The sequence below is a fragment of the Microcaecilia unicolor genome, chromosome 5 (genome assembly GCF_901765095.1).
Source record: "Microcaecilia unicolor chromosome 5, aMicUni1.1, whole genome shotgun sequence".
In the NCBI taxonomy this organism is placed as follows: Eukaryota; Metazoa; Chordata; class Amphibia; order Gymnophiona; family Siphonopidae; genus Microcaecilia; species Microcaecilia unicolor.
The window spans coordinates 255,644,722-255,657,646 of record NC_044035.1 but is presented as its reverse complement, the minus strand read 5'-3'; the positions used below and the strand labels follow the sequence as shown (position 1 = coordinate 255,657,646).

Genomic DNA, 12,925 nt, shown 5'->3' with positions numbered 1-12,925 from the left:
ACCAATTGTGATGTTCAATCATGCCCCAGTTTCTTTAACTTTAAACTGGAAAGCTGAAAAAGACAAAAAGTAGTAAACTATTAGCGAATTATTAAAACAGGAAAAGATCTAAAGTTAAAATCCCTGCTATTAAATTATCTAATCATACTATTAGATACTCTACTATGAAAGATATTTCTAAAGCATTCTATCTTTTTTACTCTGAATTATATTAATTGGAATCTTTCAATTCAAATAACTCAATCAAACAATTTCTGTCCTTACTGGACAGACCACAATGGTCAGCGAATGATGTTAAGTTTCTTCAAAAAATTATTTTTCTCTATTTTCTGGTTACAAAATTAATCAACAAAAGACAGAACTTCTCCTGCTTAATTCATATGCTCTTCCCGATATTGCTAAATCCTTTGATTTACTTTGGGCAAGTCCTAAAATTAGATATCTTGGAATTGATTTATACATCTCTGCAAGATACTATACAGTATAATGCTGATGCTATCCTCAATTTTCTTAAATCTTTATTATTTTCTTGGCACTCACTTAGTTTGTTTTTGTGGGGTTGACTTGAAACTATTAAAATGATGGTCTCCCCCACGATTAAGGAAAAATTAATTCTTACCTGATAATTTTCTTTCCATTAGTCCCAACAGATCAATCCAGAGACTTGTGGGTTGTGTCCCTCTACCAGCAGGTGGAGATAGATAGAACCTCCGAGGTTTGCTGTATGTGGACCTATGCAGCCAGCTGAACCTCAGTATGAACGATACCAAAGCAGTGGAATGGAAACAATAGAAAACTCTCCTGACATTTTGTCAGACCAATTGCCCAACATACTTCCACCACTTCTATATTTATTTATTTTATTTTTTAATCAAACGAAGGAACATTCAGAACAACGGAACCCGAAAAAAACTAACCAACCGCAACAAAACCGCAGACAGTAAACCCAGAAGGGGCCTCTGGATTGATCTGTTGGGACTAATGGAAATAAAATTATCAGGTAAGAATTAATTTTTCCTTCCATGGCATCCCACAGATCAATCCAGAGACTTGTGGGATGTACCCAAGCAGTCCTCAAGTAGGGCGGGACACCCCCAATCCAGCAGAAATCACCAATGAGCCAAACACCGCATCTTGACGAGTTGCCACATCCACCCGATAATGATGAGTGAATGTATGGACCGAAGCCCATGTAGCTGCCCTGCAGATATCTTCCAAACAGGACTCTGCATAGGAGGAAGCTTGAGCTTGCGTAGAATGAGCACGAACTTACAAAGGGGCTTGCTTGCCCAATGCCACGTATGCTGAAGAGAAGGCCTCCCACAACCAACGGGCTATGGTGTCATTCGTCACCTCCAAATACCTGAGAAGAGCCTGTCTCACATCGATACCCCCGCCTCTGTAAAATGCAGGAAGGGGTCTCTGCAAGAAAGGGCCTGCAACTCTGAAATTCTCTGAGCGTAAGTAATGGTTACTAGGAAAATCGCCTTTAAGGTGAGATCCTTAATCGTAATCCCCGATAAGGGTTCAAAAGGAGGATGCTGAAGCGCTTTGACAACTAGATTAAGGTTCTAGGGTGGCAGAACTGGCATGTGAGAAGGGCGCAAACGATTTACGCCCCTCAAGAAATGAACCACATCTGGGTGGGAAGCGATGGACACCCCCTGAAGCTGTCCTCAAACATGCCAGAGCTACCACCTGCACCTTAAGAGAACTCAATGAGAGTGATTTTTGTACAGCCTCCTGAAGAAATGCGAGGATAATCGATACTGAAGCCGAAGCCGCTGACAAACCCAAACTTGCACACCACGAATTGAAGGTACACTAGACCCTAGCATAAGCTATCGAGGTGGATCTTTTCCGAGCCTACAGCATCGTAGCGATAACCTCGTCCAGATACCCTTTTCTTCTCAACCTGGCCCTTTCAAGGGCCAGGCTGTAAGACCAAAGGGGGAGGGATCCTCCATCGTGACTGACCCCTGCAGCAGGAAACCGTCCTGCGCCGGTAGCAGAAAAGGACGATCGAAAAGAAGCCTGATCACACCTGCGTACCAGGGTTGTCTGGGCCAATCCGGGGCCACTAAGATCACTTGACTGGGATGGCTGGCAATGCGAGTGAGTAACCTGCCCACCATTGGCCACGGGGAAAAACATAGAGCAGGCCCCTGGGCCAAGGTTGAAGAAGGGCATCGATGCCTTCTGAGCCTAGCTCTCACCCCCTGCTGAAGAAACGGGGAATCTTCTCATTGAATGCGGTGGCCATTAAGTCCATCTCTGGCATCCCCCAACTGGCAGTTACCTGATCGAAGGCCAGACGGGAGAGTGTCCACCCCCCACCCCGGCTCCACCTGGTGGCGACTGAGAAAGTCCGCTTGCACATTCTGTGACCCCGCTATATGAGCCGCTGTCAAGAAATAGAGACGAGTCTCTGCCCAACGCAGATCAGAGCCACCTTGCGCGCTAGGGGTGCACTCCTGGTGCTCCCCTGATGGTTTACGTAGGCAACCACTGTTGCATTGTCCGAAAGAACTCAAACTGGGTAACCGCGGAGAAGAGACAGAAACTCCTGAAGGGCCAGACGAATCACCCGTAACTCCAAGAGGTTGATGGACTATGATGCCTCTGTTGAAGTCCAAACGCCCTGGGACGTCTGTTGCAGGCAATGAGCCCCCCAGCCAGACAGTGACACATCTGTGGTCACTATCTTCCAGTCCGGGGTTGACAGAGGAATGCTCGACACCAGATTCTTTTGAATGAACCACCAGTGCATGATTGTCTGAAGACGGGCTGAACATGGCACTCGAATCTCGTAATCCTCCGAGAGCGGAGACCAACGGCTCAGAAGGTGCCACTGGAGGGGACGCATGTGAGCTCTGGCCCACTTTACCACATCCAAGGTAGAGGCCATGGAACCTAGAACTTGTACATAGTCCCAAGTCCGTGGGTTCGGAGTTTGAAACAGCGCTCGTAACTGAGCCTGTAACCGCTGTGCTTGAGTGAAGGAAGAGAAACTATCCTTGTTCGGGTATCGAAGCACACCCCCAAGTATTCCAGCGTTTGGGAAGGTGTTAGGCTGCACTTCAGGAAGTTGATCACCCAACCAAGCAACTGAAGCAACCCGACCACTTTTCAGTTGCCCGCTGACTCTCCTCGAAAGAAGACGCTCGCACAAGCCAGTAGTCTAGATAGGGATGGACCTGAATCCCTTCCTTCCTGAGATAGGCTGCCACTACTGCCAGAACCTTGGAAAAGGTCCAAGGTGCTGTGGCTAGGCCGAAGGGCATCACTTTGAATTGAAAATGACGACCGAGCACTGCAAAGTGAAGAAAGCGCCTGCGGGGAGGCCAGATTGGAATATGTAAATAGGCCTCTTTGAGATCAAGAGAGGTCAAAAACACCCCTGGCTGTACCACTGTGATCACCGATTGGAGGGTTTCCATGCGGAAAAGCCGAACCTGTAAGGACCTGTTGACGAACTTGAGATCTAAGTCGAGTTGCCAAGAACCGCCCTTTTTTGGCACCACAAAATAAATGGAGTATCAACCGCACCATCTTTCTGCTGGGGGTAGAGGCTGGACGGCACCCAGCCATTGTAAGTTGAGGAGGGTGTGTCGAACGGCCCGCACCTTGGCGGGACATTTGCAAGGAGATTCCAGAAAAGAGTCTACTATCGGATGCTAATTCTAACTTGTAGCCGTCTCTGATAACCTCCAAGACCTATTCGTCGGATGTTACCCTGGTCCACTCCACCAGGAATAGGGACAGTCTGCCCCCAAAAACCGGTTGGATATGGACCAGGGCCCCATCACTGGGTGGACCTGGCTGCCAGCTGGTTTCTGTTACCGGAAAGGAGGCCGGCCTGTCACCTCGAAAGGGCTGAGGCCTCTGAGAAGACCTTGCTCTCTGAAAAGAGGCCCTGCGACCTGGATGGTAATGCAGTGTATCCCTAAACTTAGGTCTAGGTGCCACCGGTCGTACAAACTTGGACCTGTCCTCTGGGAGGCGCTGGCCCTTAGAGTCACCAAGGTCCTTCACAATCTGTTCTAAGTCATCCCAAACAAAAGCTTTCCCCTAAAAGGAAGCCTTGCTAAACGTGACTTAGAGACCACATCTGCAGCCCAATGCCGCAACCACAGCCAGCGACGCGCAGTGACTGCTAGGGAAACCTCCTTCGCCGAAGCCCTCAAAAGATCATAAAGAAGATCCGCAAGGAAGGCTAAACCGGACTCCAAGGCCGGCAAAACAGCCATGAGACCTTCCGGAGAGGAGGCTTTCTGTACCCACGATAAGCATGCCCACGTCGCATAGGAGCCACAAACTAAGGCCTGCAGGGAAAGGGCCGCTACTTGAAGGACAACTTCAAGCAAGTCTCCAACTTATGATCCTGAGGGTCCTTGAGCAACTTGCCACCCTCCACAGAGAGAGTGGTTTTCATAGTGACAGCTGTGAATAAGGAATCCACCGTAGTGACCTTCAGCAAATCTAAGACAGGAGCAGATAGCACGTAAAGACGCAACATAGCTCTAAGCAACCTTAAGCCCACTGTCCGGTGTATCTCACTACGCCGAATTAAGGATCTTCATGGCCTCATGCGCATGAAAGGAACGAGGTGGGCATTTGGTGCCAGACATAATAGAGGACACCGGACCTGTTCCCCCTGACGATTCAGGGGGAAAATGGCCAAAATCTCAAAAGCCATAACAATCAGGGAGGGAAGCTCTTCACTGCGAAAAAGGTGGGCAGCCGTCAGATCATCCCCCTCCTCAAAGGGCAGGGTTACCTCATCTGCCAAATCCAAAGATTCTGAGAGACAGCCTGGAGACAAAACCGGGCCATCTGTGTCAGCTGGCTCTTTGGGATCCAAAATCTCCACCCGGGGACATTTTGGCAGGAAAGACTGAGAGGCTGCAGCAACCGAAGTTTGCTGAGGAAGAGATGGGGCTGCCTGAAGAGAAGCTCCTGACTACTTCAAAAGAAAGGCATTGTGCATTAATAAAACAAAATTCGGGGAAAAAGGAACTGCAAGGGACTCCCCTGCTCCCTGTACATCGCTTCTCTCCATCGGAGCCTGTGCCACAGAAGCGCGCTGCGCCTCTTGTCTATCAACCGCCACGTACTGAGCGGGTTGCGCCTGAGAGGAAAAAATGGCGCCTGCAAACGCGCGCTGCACTAACTGCTCTGAAGAAACCGCCAAAACTATCCCCTGTGCTTCCGACTCACCGGACGCCTGAGGGGAATCCCCGTCGCGCTGAACACCCGCTGCAGGCTGAAGGTGGCAGGACTCACACTCCCCCGATGCTGTTCTCATGCCCCCACACCGGGAGCAGCGCTTAGCAGCCTCAGAAGGCACTGACATGCTCCACAAATGCCTGCCCCAAAACTGACAGCAGAACGTCTAGTTCCTCCGTATGACTAAACAAAAACAAAGTCTCTTACCTTTTTTTTTTTAAAGTCAAGAGAGAAAGGAAACACCCGATCAGGCCAACAGCCCCGGGTGACGGAGGAAAGGTAGGGGGAGACCGGGAGGGACCTGGCACCACCAGGTGTACACCACAAGCTGCAAACAGTCACTCAACCCCTTTCTGTGCTAAACTAGGCCCAAAGGACACCAGAGCTGCACAGAGATGTCCCTCCACCTGCTAGATAGAGAGAATACTGAGGTTCAGCTGGCTGCACAGGTCCACATATAGCAGACCTCGGAGGTTCTTTCTATCTCCACCTGCTGGTAGAGGGACACAACCCACAAGTCTCTGGATTGATCTGTGGGATGCCATGGAACTATATCTTGAGTATGTTCCTAATAATTCTTCCTCTCCCTTTCTACTCTCAAATAGATAAGTTGCTGACTACATTTCTATGGAAAAACAAACAACCTAAAATTGCTCTTAAAAAGTTTAAAGATACACGAGACTCTAGAGGTGTATTGTTTCCTGATATTTTCATTTATCATAAATCCTTTATTTCTCAACAAGTTTGTAATTGGTTGTATCAAAATCCTGATTATAAACCCATGTGGTTGATGTTGCAGGAAGTTATTATATATTCTTTTCAACCTTTATTAATTACTTTCTCCTACCTCCTTTCCATCTCATAAGATTGATCCAGTCATAATTTCTACAATTAATGTATGACTGACTTTTCCCTTCACCTTATCTCTAAATATATGTCACTATGGTATATTCCTCATGTATTAATAAATAAAGTTCCTTTCTTTTGGAAAGAGTGGATTGATAAGGGAATCTGGACTATCTCAGATATAGTATCTAAAGATAAAGCAATCCTGTCTTTCCCAGAATTAAAATAAAGATTTTCTCCGCCATCCTCTGCATATTTTTCATGGCTTCAATTGTGTCATTATATCACTACATTACCTTTTTTTTCTCAATTGACACATTAGATGCCTTCACTAATTTCCAATGCTCAAATATTACTTGTTAATGGTCATAGTGCGTCCAATATTTACAAACAACTTATTAAATCTACATTCAACTTCAGTTTAGTGCTTCAAAATGCCTGGCAAACAGACTTAGGTCATACCCTCTCAGAAGAAAAAATGGTCTCAACTTTGGTCTAAAGTTATTGAACCATTATCCTCCATTTCATTGCTATAATCCATGTATTTTTTATATCACAAAACAAATTGGACACCTCGCAAGCTTGCACTAGAAGGACTCCTTCCTTCCGATAAATGTTGGAATTGCTCTCACCATGTTGGTACCTTACTTCACATGCTCAATGAATGTGACCTTACATTTACATTTTAGAAGGAAATATGGTGTGTTAGACAAAACATTTTTGTTATTGACTTGGACTTAACATCTTCAATAATAATTTTCAAATCCTGCTATCAGTAGTTCAATTTATCAGATTCTCAAGCAAAATTATTAGACATTGTGAAGGATCCCTCCGCTCCTCTCAGGAAAACTCTGGCCTCTGGCCCAAGTTTTCTATATGATATTCCACTTAGGTACAACTCCCTGTAATCCTCCAGGTGTACCCTCTGACCTGAGGTATGTCAGCAGTACTATTCCAGCACAGCTCCTGAGATATCCGCCAGGGAAATTATCCCAGCGGTTTCAAGAATGCAATCCCAAAAACAAACAGTTTAGAAAAGTAGTTTTTAATAATGCAGTTCCAAAAGCAAAGCAGTTCATGAATCTCCACAGCTTCAAAAATGCAGCTCATAAACCAACAAGACATGAATCTCAGCAGTCCCAATGATGCAATTCAAAATAAGTAATCCCAAAAGCAAAAAACGTTCGACAAAGAAAAACAAGCAGTTCAAAGAAAGCAAGAACTTCCAAACAGGCAGTTCAAACAAGCAGTTTAGAAATCCCATCAGCAGTTCAGAGGCAGAAAGCTCCCAGGGGTCACCTCCCTCCTCTGGCCTGCTCTATCTCCTGGTTTCCTCCCACTTGACCCCATCGCTCCCTGGCTCCTCCTCGATAGCCACTGCCTTCCCTTGTTTACCAAGGCCCCGCACCAAGTGGTTACCTGCTGTCTGAACCTTTTACTTGTGGATCTTGCCAGAGCTGCAATCTTCATCGGCTCCTCTTGCCTCACTTCTTCCTCCTTTTCTTCCCCCTTCCATTCCATGGGCTCCTCACCCCACTCATTCCCCAGCTGATCCTCCTCCCCCTGATTAGCTCTGCTCAGAGGCTCCCCCTCTGTGTCTTGGGGGTTCACCTTTACCTGCCTTTCCTTGGGCTCCACTGGGGGCTGCTGGGATAGGAGTCTTTGATTCTGTTGTAAGACTTCCTCAAGGGCTGCTGGGAATCATAGTTTTTATCCTGCCTCTAGCCCTCTGGGGAAAATGATCTATGCTTCTCCTGACATGTGGAACTCCCTGAGCTAAGAATCTGGGTTGTCCCCTCCTCTGATCCTTATCTTCTCCTCCGCCGGTACCCCCCCCCCCCCCCCCCCCCTCTGTTCCCTTATCCCCTTCTTCACAACATCCTACTTACAATTGCTCAAAACATATTTTGCAAAACTGGAAATCTGCAACATTTATTAAATATTCATTTTTGGTGGAATTTGGTGTTACAACATCAAAATCTGAGTTTGCTTTGGCAGAAAATATGGAACTATATTCACCAAGAGAAAAGTCTGGGCTCCTTTGTAACAATATTTACAACTTTACAAATTTCACTATAGTTCTAATATATTGTTATAGACACTTGTCTCCTTTCTTGCTTAGATAATGTATGTATTAGCATACTACATGGTACTTCTCCTTTTCTTGTTCTGTTTTCACATTTATTGTATTCTTTCATAAAAGTCAAAGTGTATTTGAAAAAAATTTAAAAAATGTAAAAAAAAATTACCTTGGTTATTATTGATTTATAGAACATATACGCTGTGCAAGGATATCCCCATGTTTTCCTTATTGTTACTTGATTACCTGTACTTTTCCCAGTTGGTCCATAGTTGCTCAGTGATAGATGCATCCCATTTTTCAAGACAGCAGAAAATGATCCAAACTTACTCATGGTCTTCTTCTTATATGCTGGCTGCCCTGGAAAATATAAACATTTGTAGAGTTTTTCACCTCACATCACATACAGTATAAGAACATTAATTGCAATAAATGAATATCTAAATCATTCTAAAAATAATCCAAAGCGTTTAACATTAATCTAATCTTGGTGGGAAAAAATAAATCATGACATTAAGATAAAGTACCAGGAAGAACTCTGCAATTCACACATTGTAAAGACAACTGAACTGTAACCAAGCTGTGAGACTGCGGAGAACAGAAGCATTAAAGAAAAAAAAGTGACATAACCGTATCTTTGTGGCTCAGTCAGTTTAAAGCAGTGTCTCCAATATATGGCCCTTGGGCCTATGCGGCCCCTGCAGTCATTTTTGCAGCCCTCATATTCAGCGGCCCCTGCAGCCAGAGCCATAGCGAGGGGAGCTGACACCCGGGGCGGGTCGCCGCTGCGCACAACCCCCCCCCAGGTGCAGCACGGCACACCCTCCTCATGCTGGAGCGCACCCCCCCCCCCCGGAGCGCATACCTCCCCCCCCCCGGAGCGCATACCTGCGGCAAGAGACGGGCGGGAGGGCCGATCCGCCCCGACTGCACTTTGCTGTGGTGTGTCGGCTCCGCGCTGGTTCACTGCTCTCTCTGTCCTGGAACAAGAAGTAACCTGTTCCGGGGCAGAGAGGGCAGTGCACCAGCGCGGAGCCGACACCCCCCAGCGGCGTGCACCCGGGGCGGACCGCTCCCCCCGCCCCCCTTCCTACGCCACTGCCTGCAGCTACTGTAAGTAGAGAAAAGGCTTCGTGAAGCTCCACTTGGTTGTGTGCCTGCACACAAATGCCAGTCAACTCAGCTCTCCTCATGTACGCATGCAAATGTGTGGAGGAATGGCCTAGTGGTTAGGGTGGTGGACTTTGGTCCTGAGGAAGTGAGTTCAATTCCCACTTCAGGCACAGGCAGATCCTTGTGACTCTGGGCAAGTCACTTAACCCTCCATTGCCCCAGGTACAAATAAGTACCTGTATATAATATGTAAGCCGCATTGAGCCTGCCATGAGTGGGAAAGCGTGGGGTACAAATGTAATAACAATTTAAAAAAATGCAACCCAGTGGAGCTTTGTGGGGCCTTTTCTCTATCAACAGTAGTGGCAAAAACCTCAAGGACAGTGCACTTCTGCTCCAGCTCAGCCCCATAAATATGAGCTTATATTTGTATGACTCCCCTGGTACATTCTTTTCCTTTTATATCCAGAGGACTATTAAGGATAAAAATAATTTCTTTGTTTTGGACTCATGTGGGATGGGGAGGATTAATAGTAATACAGAAACAGTCTCATTTATGGTTTTTGTACAAGCTAAAATAAAGTGATTTTTAGTAAAAAAAAATATATCCTTGTAGAATCAACATTAGTATTTAAAATTACATGTGTAAGCCTAAAATCTTTTGGTGGCCCACGGAACTTTCTTGTGTCCACTTTGTGGCCCTTTACATGAAAAAGGTTGGAGACCACTGGTCTAAAGGAAAAGTTCAGTAAAGAGAACACTTTAGAGTCAATTAAACTGAGCAATTTATTAAAGGGAAAAACTATTACTGTGTTTCTGTTATAGCTAGATAACTAGAGAAAAGAATTTCATGGCAGTTTGGCAGGCACACCAACTGAGGGGTTGATGCTCAAAGGTTTGTAGCAGTCCTCACTCTACTGTGAACTTAGCATTAAAAAATAGTTGCAGAATGCTTAAACTAATGAGCATGAAAATTACTGCTACGTTAAAATTGTGGCAGTAGTCTGTGGCTTAGTGTGAAATGTAGTTTTCTGTCAGTGTCTAAGCGGTGTTTGGCTCAACACTGACCAGAAACTTGGCATTAGAAAAAAAAGAAAAGAAAAATACATGCCGCAAAATGGTCCCATCCTCCATATTAAAAAATATTTCTGGGTGGTCTAAGGCCCCCTGCCCCCCTCTCTCCCACTACCTACCCACATATCCACATAATAGTGGTCTTACTTTATTTATTTTTTGTCTATTAGATTGTAAGCTCTTTGAGCAGGGACTGTCTTTCTTCTATGTTTGTGCAGCGCTGCGTATGCCTTGTAGCGCTATAGAAATGCTAAATAGTAGTAGTAGTAGTAGTTAAACCCTCCTCCCAAGCTCCCATCCCACAACCAAACACCTCCCTGATAGTCTAGTTCCTCCCACCAAGTTACATAAAAAGAGACCTCCCTGGTACTCTAGTTCCCCTCCCCCCCATGACCCCAACCCAATGTCCCCTTGTACCTAGAAGAAAAAGACAGGAGCGATGCCCACTCACTCATGTCTCTCGGCACCATCACCTTTAAAATAGTGGCGCCCCACCCTGTGTACTGCATCTTGCTATATGGTAAACAGGCCCTGCCCAGTGCATCCCAGGATGCACTGCGTGGGGTGGGGCACCACCATTTTGAAGATGATGGTGCCCAGAGACAGGAGCAAGTGGGCTTTGCTCCTGTCTCTCTTCTTTCAGGTAAGGGGGCCATTAGAATACTAGGGAGGTCTCTTTTTATGGGACTGGGACTGGAAAGTTGGGGAACTAGACTACCAGGGAGATTTTTGTTTAAAGGACAGGGGAGGTTAAGACCACTATTGAGTGGGTGGGGTGGGGTGGGATGGAGGGGGGCAGAGGGCCATTATATAACCCAGGAATATTTTTTAATGTGTGTGTGTGTGGGGGGGGGGGGGGGGGGGGGGGGGGGGGGTTTCTCAGCCAGGTCAGGCTCATGGCTCGGAGGATGTAAGAAGCAGTCCAGGGCAGGGTAGATGGGTTGGAGGGAGAGAAGCTCCTCTACCAGCCCTTCTGGAACTGATGCAAAGTTTCCCATGCTAAATGCACTTGAGAATTTTTATTTTTAAGTATTGCAGCGGAGTAGTTAAAGACCACATTTAAATGCATTTAAATGTGGACTGCGTTAATATTTTCAGTGCATGCACTGAAACCACTAGAACATTTGGGGCACAGTAATACCAGCGCTAGTCTGGCGCTAATCGCCTTTAGCACTGACATTAGGTTTTGAGTATTGGGGCCTGAGTGTGTTGATATTCTTTGGAAAACTCACTAAAGAACTTCGGAGTTAACTAAAAGCAAAAGACTACAGTTCTTACATTGTGGAATGGACTTGATATTGCAGAATCTGCCATTTTGTCAAAAAATCACAAGTTATCTAAGGCCTGAGAAAACAATGTTCAAAGACAGTTGAGCATCTCAACAGCAGCTCCTATGTTAGGAACTAAAGTTTGTATCCTATATTCAGCAAGTATGGGCACACAAAAATGCTTTTTTCCTGAATATGGATGCCTCACTTTAACTTCAGACTTAAACTGAGACTCTAAAGTTAGGCCTTTCATAAGTTCATCTAAGTTAGCTGTCAAGCAGTGGAAATCAGAGTTGTGTGCCTAACTTCATTCTTTTACCCTGTTATGCCCTGTCCCATTCTAAGGCACCTAAATTTAGGGTTTTAGTGATTTAATTTCATAAGGGCCTCTTTTATCAAGCCACACTAGTGGATCTCGGTGCGGCACTGCTGACAAAGCTCATTCACTTTGAATGGGTTCTGTTGCACTGCCGCATGGGAACTGCTAGTATGGATTGATAAAAGAGGCCCTAAATATAGACAGTAACAGCCAGCATTTTTTAAAAATTCAATAGTATAGATTAGGCGCTTAGACTTTTTGAAAACTGGTATATTACCAATTGACTCTTCCTACTGGAGGGCAACAGACCAGTTCTGTTCTCCACTACAGAATTGCAGATTGCTAGAAAAACAAAAAAACAAAACAGTTATATCTGTCTTGTGTCTTGTTCTATACGCAGTCAGAATTATTTGGAGTTCATTCTGCAGTTTAGGTAGGACCCAACTTATGGCTCTTATGGGGTTTTATTTTCACAGACCTTCATCTGCAGGATGTTCGGTAGATGCTTTTCCTTCTTGATCCTGTATCCGACTGTTTGTTGGGTCTGTAATGTGAATGAAGAAACTATGCCCATCTTTCATCACTTTAACTTTTACGTAGGTCAAGCCTGATACAAAAGACAGAAAAGTATCACAAAAGGAAGTACAACAAGTTAATAAAATGTAATCTTGCAATCCTAAAAATATAAATACACTTAAACATGAATAATAAAATCTGCCTTCCATATATTTTCTGTGGGCCTCCTTTTCTATTTCCCTGAACCACAAACAGAAGGGAAAGAAAGTGAAAAATGTTATCATATTCAGTTTTTGTTCAAATTTAAAAGTGTAGAGGGGCATTTTTTATATGACATCCAAATGGCGAACAAAATGTTTACTGGAAAACATTTTAAAACATCATTCCATAATGGAAGACATAAATAAAAGTGTCCTGATATTTTAAAACGCGAAAAAAAATCAAGTTTGGAAAGAGGATGCACTGCAAACATCATAGATG

The 12,925-nt window shown here is 45.2% G+C and overlaps 1 protein-coding gene across 1 annotated transcript in view; it reads right to left on the bottom strand.

The window, feature by feature from the left end:
- The window catches only part of SPAG17 (sperm associated antigen 17), a 994,731-nt gene that overhangs the window by 459,944 nt on the left and 521,862 nt on the right, over positions 1–12,925 (bottom strand). Inside the window, exons 22-23 of the mRNA XM_030205033.1 lie at positions 12,408–12,536; positions 8,402–8,515 (exon numbers count right to left, since the gene is read on the bottom strand). Coding sequence (XP_030060893.1) covers positions 8,402–8,515; positions 12,408–12,536 — 243 coding nt within the window. The remainder of the gene's footprint in view (positions 1–8,401; positions 8,516–12,407; positions 12,537–12,925) is intronic.